General features: G+C 38.0%; 1 protein-coding gene across 1 annotated transcript in view; it reads left to right on the top strand.

Moving 5' to 3' along the window:
* Positions 1-22,500, top strand: part of nlk2 (nemo-like kinase, type 2) — a 92,987-nt gene that overhangs the window by 27,746 nt on the left and 42,741 nt on the right. Inside the window, exons 2-3 of the mRNA XM_058413421.1 lie at positions 12,719-12,848; positions 14,027-14,082. Of these exons, the coding sequence (XP_058269404.1) occupies positions 12,719-12,848; positions 14,027-14,082 (186 nt within the window). The remainder of the gene's footprint in view (positions 1-12,718; positions 12,849-14,026; positions 14,083-22,500) is intronic.

Below are 22,500 nucleotides of genomic sequence, written 5' to 3'. Positions count from 1 at the left end.
ACCTGTGGCCATGGAAGTGATTGGAACACCTGATTCTGATTATTTGGATGGGTGAGCGAATACTTTTGGCAATATAGTGTATGTGTACATTCTAATCAGTTTTTTTGTTTTAAATAATTTCTATAATTTTATTTAAATAATATATCTGATTTTATTTAGATGATGTGTCCATTTGATTTAAAGAAATTCCAAAGATTTTTATTTAGGTAACTTACAGACTTTTGATCATTTTCATCATATAAGCCACATTACAGGATATTTTGATAAATAAATACAGATATTAATATCCTAGCAAGTCATTTAGATTAAAAAAATTGTCCTTGAGATGATGATGTGTTGTAAAGATCAGGAGATTCAGTGGAAGTGAGTGATTTTATTAAATATCTGAAGAGCAGATTGGTTTACGGAATCTCAGATATTTCTATTTTCTATCTACTTTGGCATTTTAATAATATCTCTGTATATCTCCTGCTTCTAGTAATTCACTTAAAATTCCTGCAGTAAAGATTAGCGCAGGAAGTTCTACAGTTTTGTGCAGAATTCCCTGAGATTTTCCGTGAACATTTGCATACCTAAAGGAAGCATTTTCATGCGAATAATAACCGCAAATGTTCGCTATTTTATAAAAACGCTTTTGTTCCTGGAATTTTCTTATTAAAGGAAATGGATTTCTGAAACAAATGGCTTCCTGAAGATCTAAAAAAAACATGCTGTAAGCAAGAAGAGAAAAGAGCCCCAGTGTAGCAGGCTGCGCTAGCCGAGTGGAAGAGCGCGGAAAGCAGATAATAACGGATGATACGCTAATGGACTATTATCTCTCGCTCTCTTCGTGCTCTCATTATTGGAACAAGCACCTCTTACTGCAGTAATATTTACAGCTCTGAGTCTCCCTCGTGCTCGTGTTGCATTGTTTCTCTGCCATGACGCAGCACGCTAAGTGAATTAGAGAGGATCGCTGTGTGGGTGTCGCGGGTTAACTGGCAGTAACCCGCTCGCCGTTTATATAACCAGGTGAGGGTTAAAAAAGAGCAACGTCTCGCCGGATAGCTCTCTCTTCTAGCCCCAGATTTTTTTTTATTAGAATAAAAAGTAAGCAACAGAGTCATAACTCTAAGAGTTTAAGATATTTCAAATTTCTAGTTCTTAACATAGACTTTTTGTACCTGTACTTTATTTAATAACAGTTAATAACACATTATTTGAAACACACACACACACTTTGTTTAATGGCTCTTCAGACTTTGTTACACCAATGTTCAGTTTATTAAGCACACTGTATGCAGCCAAATGATGTCTATAATTGTTAAAGCTAGTCTTATCTGATGTACACCATTCATTTTCCAGTGTGCAATAATAGGAGAATGAAATGCATGAATACAGTAGATCAATCCAGTTGCTTACTTTTTATTATTATTATTATTATTATTATTATTATTATTATTATTATTATTATATTTATAAAATATTTATAAATATTTATTATATTTAAAAAATATATTTGTATTTATTTTTTTCATTTTCTTAGTGTCTCTTATGTTTAAAATTCAGTTTTATAGTTTAAAAAATTTTAAAAACTTTAAAATGGATTGTGATTGGTCAGAAGGCTTTGAATCATTTTCCAGAACATCAGTTGCACATATATAGAGAGATTTATTATTATGGATTTTTATTATTATTATTATTATTATTATTATTATTATTATTATTATTATTATTATTATTATTATTATTGTTATTATTATTATTTTATTTTTTATTTATTTGTATTTATTTTGGAATTTATGTTTCAAATTCAGTTTTAAAAGTTTAAAAAATTTCTAAGCTGTGTTCTGGATTGCGATTGGTCAGAAGACTTTGATTCATTTTCCAGAACATCAGCTGCACATATATAGAGAGATTTATTATTATGAATTATTATTGTTAGAAGAATAATACACCTCAGGAGATGCTGTTATAGGGAAATAATTTTCCAATAACTTCCAGTTGGTTTGCAGAAACTGCTTTAACACACCACGCTGTTGTTGCTTTTTTTGTTCTTTGAACAAGAGAATCTCCAAGTCTGGCCCAAGTTTTATTCTGAACATACAGAATGCCTTTTATTTAAAAAAAATTAAAAAAGAATAAAGTCAATCATATACTGTATATTGTAGGTTTATGTATATTTTTTCCCATTTTTTTTACACTTTTATTTTTTAGCAAATGCATTTAATTCATTAGTTCATTCGTTTTTTATTCTTTCTTTTTTTTGTCAATTGTTACATAATTAAATTATATTTTGGGAGCACTAATGCGATTTAAAAAAAAATCTAAATACAAAAAAATTAAGTCATTTATTTATTTATTTATTTATTTATTTATATTTTTAAGTTATAAAATGACATTTTTAGGAGCACTTTTAGAATCTGTTGTAATTTTTTTTAAATATTTAAATACAACAAAAATGATTAAAACAGTTATTTGTTTATTTATTTTGATTTTTTTTAAGTTATAAAATTACAAACAAAAAAAAATACAAAAAAAAAGATTCATCAAAACATTTATTTATTTCTTTTCCTACCTACTTAATAGTTATGCAATCTTCTGTGGTTATTTAGGTTCATTATACACTCTACAGGCTCTTCATGTTTTTCTTGAAAGCATTTCTCGAATAAACTCAATGAATAAAATATAAAGGATACGATGAATATTATGATTGTGAATGTGTTAATAATCAGAGTAAAAGCCCAGAATCAGAGTAAACAGCGTTCAGCGTCTTTGCTCGTCATTCAGAGCGCTGTAGCGGCTAATGGAGGCTCGGTCCAGATCAGGAGGTTAATCATTTCAGCGTGTGTTTCTGGAGCACTGTAGTATCTGGGAGGTTTATGATGGGGTCAGACTCACATCTGTGTCACTCTGAATCACTAAATTTATCTTCATAATCTGCTTTATGGACAGATTAGATCCCGGGGAAAAGGATCACAGAGCTGAAGTCTTCAGCTGTGATAAAAGTGAAGGTTTTTTATACGGCTTTATGTTGTGAAGGTGGCTTCAGCAGCAACTTCCATCTTCTGATCACTCTGAGGACGCGCTCGTGTGAAATAAAACACGTTTAATTTTCCACGTAACTGGGTCAACGACCTAAATCTGCAGTCACCTTGTAAATGATTGGTGGAAGCCTTCGGATCTTGATAGAGAGCTGAGGATTGTGGGATTGATGCAGTGACTTCCTCTGTCTGCTCCGTTCACCTCAGGGAACAGACACGTGCAGCACCTCCGCTACACGCTAGCAATGATTTAATTATTATTTTATTATTTGTAACATCAGTTTAAAGCGGCCTTAAGACAAATATATTATATCAGGAAAGACTTTTCTGTAATCGACAATACGCAGCACGATATAAAGAGCTCAAGATGGCAGTTAGCAAGTTAGCACATCCTCACACAGACACATAAACACCAGCCAAACAATTACCAGAAAAATGTCTGAAAAACCTCGGATTTAAACTTATTTACTGGATTTGACCAACAAACAAAGATTTTTTTTTGTTTCTGTCAGTGGATCTAAACAAGAAAAATATGTACAATCATGCACCGTTAGCGCCTTTGCGACAATCATTGAAAGATAGCATCCATTTTTTACCTCAGGTTTCCTCAGCTTTCCAATTTTTTCTCTCCTAATTTGTCCAAATATGGCCATCTGCAAAAAAAACACCCGCTCTCTAGCTCTCTCCTGTTACATGATAGATAAAAAATGGTGTAGTGAAGGCTAACGTACAGCTAGCTAGGGCTAGCAGCAGTGGTAGCACGAGATTTTAAACAGCTTTTAAAAGATTCAGAAAAAAGGTAGCACTTTGAGTGTTCAGCTGTGCTTTGAGCTAGCATTAGCTGCAGGATTGAAAAGGCATCGTTACCTCATGTTGGTTTGTAGCTAGCTTTACTGTTACGGTTTCTTACAGTTTCAGGTATAATTAGCTGTAGAGACTAACTACTTAAACACAAATAAAATAAAATGAGACATGCTTGGCTTCATGCTAGCATCATTAGCAGACAAGCAAAGCAAGCTAACTGTACCAGCTACGTGTGCTCAACAGAGGCAGCAACATTCTCTTCTAGTTCTACCTTTTAACAGTTTTTTATTTGCATAATCTCTCTGGGAAAAGCTGAAATGATAGAAGATGAAACTTCAGCAAAAGGAAATAAGTAGCGAGTAAAGTTGCTTTGTTGCTTGTTAGTTTGTCTGAAGCATTAGCCTTTACCTCAATACTTGTTAGCTGTGGCATGAAAGGACAGAGCTAGCTTGTGTGCTTTTGGGTGAAAATGGGGTACAAACAAAAATTTCAGAAGGCTGGGTTGTTTGTTGGAAACGTGCTAAAGCTAGTGCATGTCTGTTCAGATTTTTCTAAAAGTGCAGCATTTTCTGTTTTAGATCACCACTTCCTGTTTGATCAGTAAAATTCAAAATCGTATCTTTTAGCTTGACGGTTTGTGTTTTTGCCGCTGTTGTGGATGTGAGGAGGTGATGCGCCTCACACTGCCTCCTTGTTCAAAGCGCCGCTGAAAGTGTGTCAGGCGAGACGTGAGGGGACTCCAGATCTCTCCACGAGCCGCGCCGTCTCTCCCGTTCATTATGCAGGCGTATGCTAATCCCTGCCTCTTTAATCCAAACATGCTCCTCATCCCCAGGATGATTTTTTTTTAACGTGGTCGGCATGCTTAACCAGGTCGCCGCTAACGATGAGGAAGGTCTACCTGTTTGAGGTGAAGCGATCAGAGGAGAGGTTAAACTCTGGAGATTTTTTTTAACCCTCGGCGTGACGCTAAGCATCGACGGGGGGGGCAGAAGCGGGGCCCGGATTAATTAGTCGAATCAAAGTGAATGGTGAAAAAGGATTCCGAAACACTGCAGCTACTGTGTTCTCCCGCGCCTCTCTTATCAAAGAGTCGGATTCTCTCAAATTCTCTTTATGTTGCTCCCCCGTGACGTTGCGGCCGAACCGCGGCTAACACCGTTAGATTTTTACCCACAGAGACGACGACTGAGCCGCATGTTCGACCCTGATTCCTGCCCCTGAGGGAAAATAAACAGAAAAAAGGCACAGTATTCTACTAATCAGAGCATGTGTTTAATCTCAATCACCATTTCTTTTATTTTTTTTTGTGCTGTGTTAGATCAGATGGACGAAATCGGACCTCGCACATCCTCTTGCGTACGAACAGATTTATTCGGAATTCTTTTTTTTATTTTTTTTATTTATTTTTAAGACGAGACAAGAGCCAATCGACCTAATGTAAATGTTTTTGGACTGTGGGAGGAAACCGGAGTACCCGGAGTAAACCCATGCAGGAGAACATGGAAACTCCACACAGAAAGGCCCCTGTCTGTTCGAACCCACGACCTTCTTGCTGTGAGGCACAGTGCTAAGCACCAAGCCACCATGCTGCCCAAGACAAGACTTTATAGCCTTAAGACTCTGTATAGGTTTATATTTTAAATTCACGGGTGTCTAAGGTCACTCTCTGAGCTTGAACCTGAGCACACAGAAAGTTTCGAATCAAACGGATTCACGTCCGATCCAAGATTAATCCTATCCCAGGAAATGAAGCCGATCCCTGGAACGTTGGGCATGGCGTGAACATTTCCAGGTCATTTGGAGATATTTATAGAAATGAGTGATGTTTTCCAAGTTCACGTCACCTCAAATTCGATTCGGTCCGACCTTCTGACTTAAAAATCTAATCTAACCTAATCAATATGTTTCATGCACAATCAGCGAGTCTGTTTTTTCATCATCTCAAGTCCTGCTATGATTCATGTTAAAAAGAAAGATTCTTTTTTTTTCCCACTCGCACCAAGCTGTTACCATGGTAACCAGGTTAACCATCACCCCGCATCACCCAGGCCTGCACAGCATGTACCATCACTGAGTAGGCATTACGCTTCCTACCTGCCCCACAGAGGTTAATTTGTGCTAATCAGATACAGTTAAGTGGAAGTCAGGCATGTGCGGCGCGGCCCGGTCCGATCTCAGTCTGCGTCTGATCTCATGCAAAGGCAGCGGCGTGATCTGGCAGCTGAAAGTGGTCCTCGCATCAATAAATAACACGGCGAAGTGACCTTTCCTTCCTTCATTCCGCTTCACCGGCTCATAAATTATAGTTTTGAGAATTGGATTTCTAAAAATAACAGTCTCTCAGAATCTTTAATAGATGGTGAAATATTAACAAAAAAAAAAAAAAAAAAGATTGGATGTGAGCCAGGATCAAGAGACCGGCTTCAATAAAGTGGCTTCGCTCGCCTCGGACCGGTGCGCCTCGGACACGGCCCGGGTTCTTGGAGAATTTGTGCTGTATGGATTAGAGCAGGTCTGGACAGTGTGTCTGTGATGCAGGTTACAGATTTAGCCAAGAACAATCGATGTGCTCGGAGGCACGGGAGAAGGAGGCTATCTCCTCGGAACAGCATGACAGGAGAACCCGAGGATTTTCGCTGGCTCGTTTGCACACCATCGTCCCACTCTCTGGAGCTTCCTGAGCTTTGGCTGAGCCTGGGAAAAACTTTTCTCTTCTATTCCCCACAGCGAGGAGTGAGTCAGTGTGCTGCAAGCCAGTGGCATGAAAAGCAGAGCCAAGACACCTCCAACTCTCCTGCTTTCTTTAGCACCAACTCCAGCAGCAGCCTTCAGCAGCTTTGTGTCTCATCATGCCGAGGACTAGAAAAATCTGCTCGGGTTCCACGTTGGCCGTGACGTTCGATGTACATGTTATATAGGAATGTTAGGTTAACGAGGACGGGGATGAATGTGAAACTACGATTAATCAAAGCTGTAAAAGTCGTCCATTTTAGTTTTGTGTAGTGTTGTGGACTCTATAATCACGATCGGTAGAATATTGAGAACGATAAGGATGACTTTTGTCATTTTTTGGAGATATTTTCGAAACCAGGATAAAATTGTATTACGATTTTTAATTTTTTTAATTAATTTTTTTATTTTAATTTTTTATTTTTTTTTAAATAATTTGTAAATAACATGAGGTGACATTAAAATGTGTACATAAAACAATTTTTTAGTAATTCATTTTTATATAATATTACAAATAGTTTATTTGATGGGAAATTTGAGAAAATTCAAGTCACACACTTTGATTAAAAAAAAAAAGTTTTTCTTAACAGGATAAAATATATGCACAAAAAAATAATAATATACAAAAATCAAAATGTGAAGTGACTTTCACATTAAGAAAAGAATCAATTTATGAAAATTTTAAATTTTGGGTGTCATGGGATTTGTAATATCAAGAGTAAAATAATAGATTTAAAAAAAATAAATAAATAAAAAATAAATAAATGCTATTTCCACACTTTGGATTTTTTATTTTCAAAAATGTAATTTTATTTTATTTTATTTTATTTAATTTTTGTCAATCCTTCATGGGAGCATTTCTACAAAAAAATTGTGCTATTTCTAAAATTCCTGAGAGTTCAGAATATTCTTAATATCTAACAGTTTCTCCTGAGTGTGTAAACTGTACATAGCTTGATATCAAATAATTAGCGACTGACAAGTTTGTGTAAATTTATATTTTATAAAATTTTTGGATCACGTTAATGACCATGCTGATCATTTCATATAAATGCAAAGCAATCCAAAATAAACACGACTGTTTGATTAGTGTAGACGTAATAGCATATAAATATGCGCTGTAGTGGTCGAGCTGCATTATTGGAAGATTTAGAGTTTAAGATTCGCTCTTTCGCTGTTTTTTTTTTACCATATATAGACATTTGTGGGCGTGGCTAAATGTAAATCAGCTGCGACACGACAACTGACTGTAGCTTAACATCTGATGCGAACATAATCTGTAAATTTAGCAAGTAATAACTAGCGTGTTAGAAATCCGCATATAGCTGCGTTTGCGTCAGATTGTTTGGCATTTCTCAAACGCTCGCCCTTTCTATTCCCTCCGACATAAAAGACATGAGAGGTGTGATTCATCCCTGCTCGTGTTTTACAATGAAGTGCATTAGCCTTCAGCGGAACACTGTCTGCTTTCTCTGCTGAATGATTCAAAGCAGATGTTTTTACATGAGATCCTTGAGCTTTAATCTGGAGCTTTTCTGAGGGGGAGAATAGTTTTAAAGTGGTTGAATAATCTTTTTTTTTTTCGATGATTCATCTCCGAGAGCGAGCGAGACGGTCTCGTTGAGGGAAGACGCAGAGGATAGCCGAGTCACGGAGAGTTTTGTTGTCCTGTGTCACAGCTTTAACGAGTTTAATTACAGGGCATCCACTCACTTCCTTCCTCACGCCGGCTGAGGGATACGGCGAAGATGATCCTGCTGAGATCCTGCTGAGATCTGCTCTATCTCTCTCTGTCTCCTCCCCCTCTCTGTACGCTCTTCTCAATCCACTAGATTCTGTGTGTGTGTGTGTGTGTCTGTCCTGGTGAAACCCCTCGAGAGGTTCACGGTTAATTATTTATGGAGCCAATCAATGTTTTGCCAGTAGATTGAATAAACAGCTCAGTATCACCTTCTCGTGGATCACTGAGCACCAAACTTGTTCCTTCCAACGAAGCAGACAGTTAGAACTAAACAAGTAGCTAAACAGGAAGCAGGAAGCGTGAAGTTTATAGAGAACGGCGTTTCAGCTGCTTGTTTTTAGTCAAGAGAAAAAAAATCGCTGCCTGTTGTGTGAATTCATACTATAGCATAACAACAATTTATTAACAAATTTCTCTATTTATTTATTTATTTATTTATTATGAAGGTCAGTCAAATTAAATACAGTGCTGTAAGACTTGCAATGCACAAAATGGAAATTATGTCAAAAAATTATACACTTTTGTGAAACCAATTTGTGATAAACTGCAAATAATAATAATAATAATAATAATGATAATAATGATGATAATAATAAAAAGCTTTTCATTGGAATGAGCTTTTTTTTGTTTAGTTTATTTTCTAATTCTTTGTTTTTATTTTCTGTTTTATTTATTTATTTATTAATTTTTATTTAGTTTTTTTATATTTATTTTGTCTTTAAGTTTAATTGTTTTTTTTGCTTGTTTTGTATTTTTTTATTTGTATCATTTTTATTTATTTTTTTTATTAGTTTTATTTCATTGTTTAATTTTTTTTTATTCCCTTGTGTTCTATGATTCTACTCTTCTTTATTTATTTCTGTCCTGATGTATGATGTCTGTAGATGTAGATTTCTATTCGTATGTGAGGATGAGCTTGATTTTAAAGCCCTCAGATAGAATTTAACCAACAAATGCATAGAATTTGTGAGACAGTCTGTGTATGAATTAAAAAAAATAAATGAGTAAAAAAAAGCATCTCAATCATCGATCATAGGTAAGGAGGTTAATTCAGTAGCTTTGTCATTTAAAAACTTTCCTCCCATCCTTAGCAAAACATTCTGATGCTCCTCTTCCACAGACTACTGAACTTCTCTGACCTTCAGAAGGTTTTAGATTGAGTGTAAAGAAGCTTAAAGCAGTACCTGGATTATTCCCTTCAGATTACCAGGCAGCTCCATGAGCTGGATTATTTCCTGCTGGATTAGAGCTGGATTCAGTAGTAAAGGGGGATCTGTAGGAACAGGGCTGGGCATCAATTCTAAATATATTCCTCCTGTTTGATGCAATTTTAGAATCAGCCATCTTTTCATCACCACTCTCCTACACAAGACTGTTACTTTATCTCCAGGAGTGAATACAGGACTGAACTCCTCATTCAGCCCGAGGTGGTGATGTAGGTTCAAGTTTCCAGACTTATGATCATGTGTACTGCTTAAACTGGTCACTCCATCCATCTACATATCCAGCAGTCCATCTATTCAACCACTGATCGATACATCCATCTGCCCATCCATCCATCCATCCATCCATCCAGCAGTCCATCTATTCAACCACTGATTGATAGATCCATCTGTCCAACCATCCATTCAGCCATCCATCCATCCATCCATCCATCCATTGTCCATCCATTAAATAATTCAACTATCAAGCTAGTCAGTCATCTATCCATCCATTCAACTATTGATCGTTAGATCCATCCATCCACCCAATCATCTATCCATCCATCCATCTATCCATCCATCTGATAGTTCAACCATCAAGTTATTCATTCATCTACCTATTCATCCATTTGTCCATCCATCCATCTACCCAAACATCCATCCATCCATCTACCTAACCAATCAACTAACTAAAAATTCATCCATTCGTCCATCCCTCCATCTATCCACCCATCAATCCATCCATCCATCAATCCAACTATCCATCCATCCATCCATCCAATTAATTAACTAAAAATCCATACATCCAGCCAGCCATGTATCCCTCCATCCACCCATCAATTCATCCATCCATCTATCCAGCCATTCATCCATCTCTCCATCCATCCAATCAACTTACTAAAAATCCATCCATCCATCCACCCATCCATCCATCTATCTAATAAACTCACTAAAAATCCATCAATTCATCCATCCATCCATCCATCCATCTACCCAACCATCCAGCCAGCCAGTCATCTATCCATCCATCCATCCATCTTTCCAATCAACTAAGTAAAAATCCATCCATCCTTCCATCCATCCATGCATCCATCCTTCCATGCCAACATCCATGACAGTAGCAGGTTCCGGTTATAATACCCCCCTGTATTTTGCTGCATCTGTTATTCCTACTATTTTGATAAAAATCATACCCAGAGCATGATGCTACCACCACCACACTTCACTGTAGAGATGCTGGTAACAGAGGCCTGGTCTGTGGAAGGTTTAAATCACACAGAGTGCTGTGCAGCTTATCTCAATCTTCTATTTCCTCACTATTGAGCCAACAATACTGGGATTTTCAAGTTCTTAGACAGAATTTTACACCCTGTTCCCAAATTATAAAATTCTATTAGATTTATCTTTTATCTGTAATGAAGTCTTCATTTCCTTACACCGACTTTACGGTCAGTTCAGCCTAGGTGACTTTTCAATAAAAAACCTGATCTGTGTTAATATTTCACCAGTAAGTCAATCGTGTCCTTGTTAGGATGATATTTTTCATATAGAGCTTTCTAGAGGGTTAAATATTTACACAAACAAAAGCCGACCTACTAGCTGACCAATTATGACTGTAAAAATTTACTGAGAACATAAAAAAGAAAACTCTTTTGTTATTTCTAAATAGATTTCTAAAATCTGTTCAATTCCGGAGGGGTCGAATACTTTTGCACATCAGGGCATATGAGCGTTTATTTCTTTTAAAAAAAATCTAAATAATTTGCAAGTACAATAAAGCTGTTTTTATTTATTTATTTTTTTAATTTTATTTTTTAACAAATTTCGTACTCAGAATTTATTACAAATGGCTAGAAATTGTGTGGGGTATATTAGAACTCTTAATTAATATTAATTTATTAATATTAAAGCTACATATATATATATATATATATATATATATATGAGTTGATGGCTCCATCCATCCATGGCTGTGGTATAATTAGCTCTTTTCCGTCCGGCTCACTAGTATGGTGCCGTCACTGAAGCTGTTATTTCTGCAGGTTTTGATTCATGATTCCTCACAGACTCAGCCCGGCAGTCTCTCGTGTCCCGATCTGAAATATCAGACGGCTGATGTTGTCAGAGTTGCCGTTAGCGCAGAGCTGTCGCTTGCACAGAGCTGTCGCTCGTGTGGCATCAGGGCAGATGCAGGACTCGGTCGCTCGCTGTGGCTCCCAGCTGGAGTCTGGGATTAGCAGCAGGGAAGGAACCTGAGGATTGTTTGTAGCTTGCGATGTTCCATAACACCTTTGACGAGGCGCGTCGGGACGTGACGCTACATGCTCCAGATATTAGCCTTCTGAGGATTTTGCGTGTGTGTTTGCATTGTTATGGAAGTAGCCTCTGTCTGGGTTTGTTTGTCCGGATGACTGACATCTTTATTTTAGACGAGATTGTCATTTAGCATGAAATTTAAAAAAAAAAAAAAAAAAGATAAACCTACCACCCTGTAGTACGACACAGCTAAGCTCTCGCTTTCAAAACGTATGCAATGTTGTGAAACGAAGTGGGCGGGGCAAGTTTAACAGAGTTGAAATTTATACAAATAAGACACAAAGATGTCAAAAATGGAATGAGTGCTAATCAGAATAGCTGTTTATTTTTCTCACTGCAGACTTGAAGAGATTAAAATACCTAAATAAAGAAGAAATTCTTTCTTTCTTTCTTTCTTTCTTTCTTTCTTTCTTTCTTTCTTTCTTTCTTTCTTTCTTTCTTTACTTGCATTTTTTCTTTCTTCCTTTCTTTTTTGCTTTGTTTTTTCTTTCTTTACTTGCATTCTTTCTTTCAAAAACAAAAACAATCCAGTATATTTGTTGTGTTGGTGAAAGTGCTTGCTGCTTCCACACAGATTAGTAAAAGTGAGTGATGTAATAAAAAGCTCTGTGAATTGGATCAGTGCCTCTGTAGTGAAAAAAAAAGCAGTGAAGGAGAAGTCTCGTTTGTGCTGACCGCTCAGTTCCTGGTCAGCAGCGTGAGTGAAACAGAGAGATGAGGAATGTATTTTTAGCGTCCTGCAGCATTTAGTGCTCTGACAGCGGATCAGACTCCGATAATAAAACATCAGACACGGCTGAAAAGAACACTAAAGGCCATTCGGGTTTTGACGCTCCAGGAATCGGTTCTGACCCGCTCTCCGTTTCTCATCCTTCTCTTCTCTCTCTTCTCTCGCGCAGGTCTGTGACTGACCCCCGCGACGGTAAACGTGTGGCCCTCAAAAAGATGCCCAACGTCTTCCAGAACCTCGTCTCCTGTAAGAGGGTCTTCCGCGAGCTGAAAATGCTCTGCTTCTTCAAGCACGACAACGTGAGTTTCCAAACACCAAACTGAAACTGTGGGCGGAGTCTGACAGCTGCTTCTGTGGGCGGAGTCTGATGTCTGCTCCTGTGGGCGGAGTCTGACGTCTGCTTATTTGGGCAGGGTCTGACATCTACTTCTGTGGGCGGAGTCTGATGTCTGCTTCTATGGGCGGAGTCTGACGGCTGCTCCTGTTTCTTTCTTTTTTTCCTTTTCTTCCTTTCTTTCTTTCTTTCTTTCTTGTTTGTTTGAGGATCTCTTTCTTTCTTTCTTTCTTGTTTGTTTGAGGATCACATTCTTTCTTTCTTTCTTGTTTGTTTGAGGATCACATTCTTTCTTTCTTTCTTTCTTTCTTTCTTTCTTTCTTTCTTTCTTGTTTGTTGGAGGATCTCTTTCTTTCTTTCTTTCTTTCTTTCTTTCTTTCTTTCTTTCTTGTTTGTTTGAGGATCTCTTTCTTTCTTTCTTTCTTTCTTTCTTTCTTTCTTTCTTTCTTTCTTTCTTTCTTTCTTTCTTTCTTTCTTGTTTGTTTGAGGATCTCTTTCTTTCTTTCTTTCTTTCTTTCTTTCTTTCTTTCTTTCTTTCTTTCTTGTTTGTTTGAGGATCTCTTTCTTTCTTTCTTTCTTTCTTTCTTTCTTTCTTTCTTGTTTGTTTGAGGATCTCTTTCTTTCTTTCTTTCTTTCTTTCTTTCTTTCTTTCTTTCTTTCTTTCTTTCTTTCTTTCTTTCTTGTTTGTTTGAGGATCTCTTTCTTTCTTTCTTTCTTTCTTTCTTTCTTTCTGGGCTGCGTACAGAAAGTGAACTTGTATGTGTTGTGTGTGTGTGTGTGTGTGTTGGTAGTTGTGTGTGTGTGTATGATCTCGTTCAGGCTGATGTCATGTGAAGGTTAGTGTCAGTGTCTGTGCTCATTGTCATCACTGCTGCTGACCCTCTCTCTCTCTCTCTCTTTCTCTATCTATCTCTCTCTCTCTCTCTCTCTCTCTCTCTCTCTCTCTTCCCATCTCTCTGTCTCTCTCTCTCTCTCTCTCTCTCTCTCTCTCTCTCTCTCTCTCTCCATCTCACTGTCTCTCTGTCTCTCTCTCTCTCTCTCTCTCTCTCTCTCTCTCTCTCTCTCTCTCTATGTCTCTCTTTCTCTCTCTCTCTCTCTCTCTCTCTCTCTCTCTCTCTCCCTCTCTACCCCCCCCATCCTCAGGTCCTGTCAGCTCTGGACATCCTGCAGCCTCCTCACATTGACTACTTTGAGGAAATGTATCCTAAGCACTGAGCATGTTTCAGGTCTGGTGTTGAGTCCGATGTCAGAGCTTCACCTCCTCATGGTGTTCTGTAGAGTCTTAAGATTAAATACAGAGAGAGAGAGTTACTGATTAAAAACAACAGCAAGGTGAGTAGCTGCAGCTGTTCTCAGTATGAGTGCAGACATACAGAGGAAAACACTGGAGGGTGGGTTACACCAGAATTCTTTCTTTTTGTGTGTGTGTTTGTGTGTGTATTTGTGTGTGTATTAGTGTCTGTTTGTGTGTATTTGTGTGTGTATTTGTGTGTGTTTGTGTGTGTATTTGTGTGTGTGTTTGTGTGTGTATTTGTGTGTGTATTTGTGTGTATTTGTGTGTGTATTTGTGTGTGTTTGTGTGTGTATTTGTGTGTATTTGTGTGTGTATTTGTGTGTGTTAGTGTGTATTTGTGTGTGATTGTCCTATTGTACATTATTTCATTAGAATAATAGTATTCACTCTTTAGTGTCTCTTTCTGTCATGGTTTGTGTTTTAGTTGTGCGGCTCTTTGGCTTACGTTGTCACTCGTCACTCACATCTGTCCTGCGACACACACACACACACCTGTCCTGAGACACACACACACACACACACACACAACCTCACAACACAGACCTGACCAAAGACATACACACACTCACATCTGTCCTGAGACACACACACACCTGTCCTGAGACACGCACACACACACACACACACAACCTCACAACACAGACCTGACCAAAGACATACACACACTCACATCTGTCCTGAGACACACACACACCTGTCCTGAGACACACACACACATACACACAACCTCACAACACAGACCTGACCAAAGACATACACACACTCACATCTGTCCTGAGACACACACACACACACCTGTCCTGAGACACACACACACACACACACAACCTCACAACACAGACCTGACCAAAGACATGCACACACTCACATCTGTCCTGAGACACACACACATCTGTCCTGAGAAACACACACATCTGTCCTGAGACACGCACACACACACACACACACAACCTCACAACACAGACCTGACCAAAGACATACACACACTCACATCTGTCCTGAGACACACACACATCTGTCCTGAGACACACACAACTGTCCTCACACACACACACATCTGTACTGAGACACACACACACACACATACATCTGTCCTGTGACACACACACATCTGTCCTGAGACACACACACACACCTATCCTGAGACACACACAACTGCCCTGAGACACACACACATATCTGTCCTGAGACACACACAGACAACTACTTTCCTGAAACACACACAGGCACACACACTTACATCTGTCCTGAGAAACACACACACACAAACACACACTTACATCTGTCCTGAGAGACATGCAGCTGTCCTGACACACATAACTTCCCGAGACACACAAAACTGTCCTGAGACACACACACAACTGTCCTGAGACACACAACTGTTCTGAGACACACAAACACCTGTCATGAGACATACAACTGTTCTGAGACACACACACATCTGTCCTGAGACACACACACAACTGTCCTGAGACACATACATGCAAACACACATCATTCCTGAGACACAAACACACATCTGTCCTGAAAAACACTGCTGTCCATTTACTGTCTTTCTATTTCTTTCTCTCTCTCTCTCTCTCTCTCTCTCTCTCTTGCACTGTATTGCAGTTATTCATGGGTTTTAATCTGTCATGTTGCTTAATCAGGAAATTACCCTCAGCTCCCACTTTTTAAACCTTTTAGCTCATATTTTAAAAGATCTTTGAAACACAACGCTGGCTTTTCTTCCATTTGAATGCTTTTGCATGAATTAAGAAGTATTAAAGCTCTGCAGAACGAGGAGGAAAAAGCCCCGGTGTTAATGAACTCACTGCATTTTCCTCCCCTCCTCCTGTATTTTTAGCTCCAGCTCATGCATGTGACCAGACCAGTGCTTATGGCCTGGAAAAATCCACTGCTTATAGATTATCTTTTAAATTCAGTATGGTCTAGCGGTGGTGTTTCAGCCTCTTTAGGTTCAGAGATTCAGATACTTGTGAATTTTAAGATCTTCTTGATCTAAAGTCTGTTAAAGCCTTCAAGAGGCTGAGCTGAGGGACAGATCCAGCGATCTTTCTCATGTTCAGCTCCTCAAAAAATACTCGAAAGGTCCTTATCCATTCTTTCATTGATTTGTTCCTAACCACATCTTTAAAATATTGCTTTAATATATATTTCTTTACACCTGACATGCATCTTCTTGCCGGATTCATCATTGATCCAGGAACAGAGAAGCTCTCAGAACAATTCAGAATTAATCCTAGAGCAAGAAAACAAAACGATAACAGTTTTACAGAAATGTTGGAATTATTTCCAAAATGTGTTCCGGAAACATTTTGGAAAAAAAATTAAGTTAATTTTTCAACTCTCGCAGTGCTGATGAGGAAAAAAAATCTGGCTGTCTTTCTAATTAGTAGAAAATAGATTTTCATGATAAAATGTGGATGAATCCTGCAGCAAATATTTGGACAGATGGATGGATGGATAGCTGGATGGATGGATGGGAAAATGAATAGATGGGTAGATAGATGGATGGTTGAATGGGAAGATGGATGGATAAATAGGTAGGTGGGTATATGGATGGATAGGAGTGTTGCATGAACAGGTGGAAGGATGGATGGATCATTAAATGGATTGATGGGAGGTTGGCTGGGTGAATGGATGGATAGTTTGTTGGCTGGATGGATGGATGGATGGATGGGTGAGAAAATGGACAGATGGGTAGATAGACAGATAAATAGGTGGGTGGGTATATGGATGGATTGGAGCGGTACATGTATAGGTGGGAGGATGGATGGGTGGATGGATGGATTGTGCAGTAGATGGATGGATGGATGGATGGATTGTTCAGTAGATGGATGGATGGATGGATGGATGGGAGTTTGGCTGGATGGATGGATGGACGGATGAATCGATGGATCGATGGATCAGCAGATGGATGGTTTGGTAGATGGATGGATTTGGAGATAGATGGACAGATGGTTTGGTAGATGGATGGATGGATGGATCAGTATATGGATGGATGGATGGTTTGGTAGATGGATGGATCAGTGGATGGATGGATGAATCAGTAGGTGGAGTCATACAATTTTGTTTAATACAAATCCAAACAAGCAAATATAAATAAATAAATTAGAAAAAATCTAAATTAATGTAATGAGCTGTTTTATAAGTCTCCAGCTGTGAATCAGTAGAACAGAACATGTGGATGGATGTGATGGATCTTCACGTTTGAAGACGTTACTGTATCAGTCCTCTCCTCCTCCTCCTCCTCCTCCTCCTGCTGCTCGGACAGTAAGGATGTGAGTGATGTAGTTCCTCTGCAGACCTGGTCCTTGTTTCAGTCTAATTACTGCTGCTGTTGAACAGAGCTCCGTTTCTCTCTCCACGCATCCGTTCCTTTTTTTTTGGTCATTTCTTTCTTTTCTTTTTTGCAGTGAATGATGAGAGCACTACATTTAGTGTTTTTTGTGGTAATGATTGCTGGGCCTGGCTCTCTCGCCGTTCTGCTGATTGCGTTTAGCCCGAGTGATGGATGCTTCTGTTTAATCTGTACAGATTTCCTTCCTGGCTTTGCTCTTTCTCTTTCCAGGAGGTCATTAACTCTAATATTGACCTTTTTTTTCTTTTGATGTTTGGGTGTGTTTTTGTTTTTGTGTGTTTGCTTTTCCTTCCCGTTGTGTTCCTGTTGTTGGGTGGATTTCAGTCCAGATGTTACAGCACAGGTTTAGCCCTGGTGTTAGCATAGATGGTGTTCAGCTTGTGTGTGTGTGTGTGTGTGAGAGAGAGAGAGAGAGAGAGAGAGAGAGAGAGAGTGTGTGTATAGGTGGGTTGGAGTGGGTGATTGGACTGCAACCTGTGTGTGTGTGTGAGAGAGAGAGAGAGAGAGAGAGAGAGAGAGTGAGAGAGAGAGAGAGAGAGAGAGCGTGTGTATAGGTGGGTTGGAGTGGGTGATTGGACTGCAACCTGTGGGTGTGTGTGTGTGAGAGAGAGAGAGAGAGAGAGAGAGAGAGAGAGAGAGAGAGAGAGTATAGATGGGTTGGAGTTGGTGATTGGAGTGCACCCTTTGTATGAGTTTGTGTGTGCATCTGTGTGTGTGTGTATCTGTTTGTGTGTGTGTGTGAGAAAGAGAGTGTATATGGGTAGGTTGATGGGTGGAGTGCAACCTGTGTGTGTGTGTGTGTATGTGTAAGGGAGAGAGAGAGAGAGAGAGAGAGAGAGAGAGTATAGGTGGGTTAGTGGGTGGAGTGCAACCTGTGTGTGTGTGTGTGTGTATGTGTAAGGGAGAGAGAGAGAGAGAGAGAGAGAGTATAGGTGGGTTAGTGGGTGGAGTGCAACCTGTGTGTGTGTGTGTGTGTGTGTGTGTATGTGTAAGGGAGAGAGAGAGAGAGAGAGAGAGAGTATAGGTGGGTTAGTGGGTGGAGTGCAACCTGTGTGTGTGTATGTGTGTGTGTGTGTTTCACATTTGCACTCTGCTTGCGTGTGTGTTTCTGTGTAGCCGTACTCCTCAGGGATGAGATATTTACATCCTCCCCCATTGGAGCTCACACTTGTTCTTCTCTTCTGAAACAAAGGGATGCTTGAATCAACACACACACACACACACACACACACACACCTTCCACTAACATAATTATCACTGTAGATATTTAACACTGTTCTTACACCTGACCTTAAGTAACCTCAGTAAACAGAAATAAAATAAAAGTCTCTCCACAAGTCGTCAAACTATATCAAATCCCTTTCTTGTTTAGGCTTAAAAGGTCATCTCAAGGTCATAGCCGTCTCTCTCACAGACACACACACACACACACACACCTTTCACTGACATAATTATCACTGTAGATAATTAACAGAGTTCCTACACCTGACCTTAAGTAACCTCAGTAACCAGAAATAAACATGTTAGCTCTTACAGTGTTTTAATTATAAAATAAAAGTCTCTACATGGTTAAACTATATAAAATTACTTTCTTGTTTAGGTATAAAAGGTCATCTCACGGTCATAACTGTCTCACACACAGTAATTTCTGTATCTAATTAATGCTACACCTAAACATAATACAAAACCTCAGTATCCTAAAGAAATGAATTTGTGTTATTTAGTAATTTTAGTATTTTGAAAACCAACACAAACTTCATATTCTTATTAGGACCTTAAATGGACACGACTATCACTGAACCTAATTAACGATCTGATTAATGCCATGATTAATTCTATTAAAAGCCGTGTTCCTCCAGGGAGCTGCCGAATATTACCACAAGGTCAAAACTGCCAGGTGATATTAATCCTTCTGTCCTTTTTTTATATTTTGTATACCAAGATATAAACACACACACAGACACACACACTCCTGTCCCCTGTTTCTCCTTGGCCCCCTTTAGTCACTCCTCATTCACATTTAGCTTTAAATCCAGCGTTACAATCAGCTCTTTCACTGCGGTCCTCGTCTCTCTGGATTTTATCAGCAAGACGTCGGTCCACTTTAGTCCACTGACCCCATGCACACAGACGCTAAAATCAGACAGAGGCTGATGCAATCTGATGCTATTATTAGTTCTGACGGTGGCTCAGGGATTCAGTCTGTCGAGGCTCTAGAGCACACAGCTGCATCCTGCCATGGTGTCGAAGATCATTCACCACAACCTCGACCCCAGGAGATGGGCATAGAGTCATGTTTAGGGCTAATTTTCAAATATTGTGTTAAGAATAAAAGTCAAAGATTTGGGTATTTGTTAAAATACATGTTTATTTTTCATTTAAGATAAGATAGAACTTTATTAATCCTGAAGAAATTCTTTTACGAGAGACTGCTTCAGATAACAAAGAAAAATAAATATAAATAAAATAATCTATATATGCAAATGTATTCAAAAATATAAATCAAATTTAAAATATAAATTAAATATTCTATAAATACAAAATGTATTAAAAATGTTTTATATTAAATGAAATATAAAATATAAATGAAATATTCTATATATACAATAATAAATAAATAAATAAAAATGAAATATTCCTTATTCCATTATTAAAATGTATACAAAATGTATTCAAAAATATAAATGAAATATAAAATATAAATGAAATGAAACATTATATATATATATATATATATATAAAATCAATGAAATATATATATATGTGTACACAAAATGCATTCAAAGTACAAAAATCTCCTTAACTAGTTCTCAGCAAAACTTAAAATATATTACAAAATTTAGATATTAATTTAGTTGAAGTTTATAGAACATTTTGGATTACAAGTGTATAAGTAAGGCTAAGGTAAGATTTTTGTTCTTAAATTTGTTTAGAAATTAAAATTAGTGCAGTCGAACATTTCCAGGCTCAAAATTTCAGAACTTTAATAGAAATTTTAATAGTTCCACTTGAGGATAGTGGAAAGTTCAGGTTAAAGAAATACAGAAAATTAAAGTGCAACAAATTTGTTCAGCAGAAAATGCAGATTTATTTAAAATTTTAATTTAAGTAGTAAAAATTTCAGTTTCAGAAAATTCTGCTAGTAGAAATTTCAGATTTCAGAAATTCTATTTGAAAATTTAATCTGGTTAGTAGAAAATCCAGGTTTGACCCATTCAGACACTGGAAAATTTAGGTTTAATAAATTCGGTTAGCAGATTTGAAAATTAATCGTAAATAAAGTAAAACAAATAGTAAAAAAAAATCAGGTTTACTGTTTAAAAAACAGAACTGTATTATTATTATTATTATTATTATTATTATTATTATTATTATTATTATTATTATTATTAAATAAATGTAATAAATCTTAAAATTCAGCTTCAATAAGGTGAGATTTGAAAATTTATCTCATTAAATTCACATAGTAATAAAGTTTGACCGTGTTTCGAAAACATTTATTATTATTATTATTATTATTATTATTATTATAAGAAGAAGAAAATGTAAAAAAAAAAAAAATTATGTTGATGTTAAGAAAACAATTCTGTCTTCATTTTAGACAGTTGTTTAGTTAATGGAGGTCATTTAACATGAATTTTAGTTGATTAGAGTTGGACTGGATCACATCATTGGTTACCTGCGTCAGTCAGTCAGTTCAGAGGTTTAAGAGACGTTTTGTGTGTCGTGTGTATCGTGTGCGTCGTGTGCATTGTGTGTGTCGTGTGCATCGTGTGCATCGTGTGTGTCGTGTGCGTCGTGTGCGTCGTGTGCATCGTGTGTGTCGTGTGCATCGTGTGTGTCGTGTGTGTCGTGTGCGTCGTGTGCATCGTGTGTGTCGTGTGCATCGTGTGTGTCGTGTGCGTTGTGTGTGTTGTGTGTCGTGTGTAAACGTGATCTGTTTGACAGTGATACATTTGAGAACATGTTCTGAGACAGCACAACAACGACTCCACAGCACCATCAGTGTCAGAGACAGCTCCCGGATTTATCGCCTCCTTCATCATGACACACAACCTCCGACTTCCTATTATCAGAAGACTGTAGGGTTGAAAATATAAATATCAGAGTTCAATTAGTGTAAGAAATAAATAGATAGAATGAAAAAAGGGAAGAGTGCAGTCAGTTTAAAATAAAAAAAAAGACTAATAAGTAAATAAAGGTATGGATACAAATAAAGAAATGAAGTAATATGATGGATGGATGGATAGATAGAAAACATGGATGGATGGATGGATGGATGGATGGATGGATGGATGGATGGATAGATAGATAGATAGATAGATAGATAGATAGATAGATAGATAGATAGATAGATAGATAGATAGTTGGATGGATGGATGGATGGATGGATGGATGGGTAGAGAAACATGGATGGATAGAGAGACATGGATAGATTGAGATGGATGGATGGATGGATGGGTAGAGAAACATGGATGGATAGAGATGGATGGATGGGTAGAGAAACATGGATGGATAGAGAGACATGGATAGATTGAGATGGATGGATGGATGGGTAGAGAAACATGGATGGATAGAGAGACATGGATAGATTGAGATGGATGGATGGATAAACTAAAATCATAGAAAATTTGAAAGCAGAATATTCAAATTTGCCAAAAAATTGACGATGACTTGTACAGGCAGACAGACAGGCAGGCAGAGATTCAGACAGGCAGACAGAGAGTCAGACAGAGAGTCAGACAGGCAGACAGACAGGCAGGCAGAGATTCAGACAGGCAGACAGAGAGTCAGACAGAGAGTCAGACAGGCAGACAGAGAGACAGACCGGCAGACAGACAGGCAGGCAGAGATTCAGACAGGCAGACAGAGAGTCAGACAGGCAGACAGAGAGTCAGACAGAGAGTCAGACAGGCAGACAGAGAGACAGACCGGCAGACAGAGAGACAGACAGGCAGA

The sequence above is a fragment of the Hemibagrus wyckioides genome, linkage group LG17, assembly GCF_019097595.1.
Source record: "Hemibagrus wyckioides isolate EC202008001 linkage group LG17, SWU_Hwy_1.0, whole genome shotgun sequence".
NCBI lineage: Eukaryota > Metazoa > Chordata > Actinopteri > Siluriformes > Bagridae > Hemibagrus > Hemibagrus wyckioides.
This window is presented reverse-complemented; position numbering and strand designations above follow the sequence as displayed.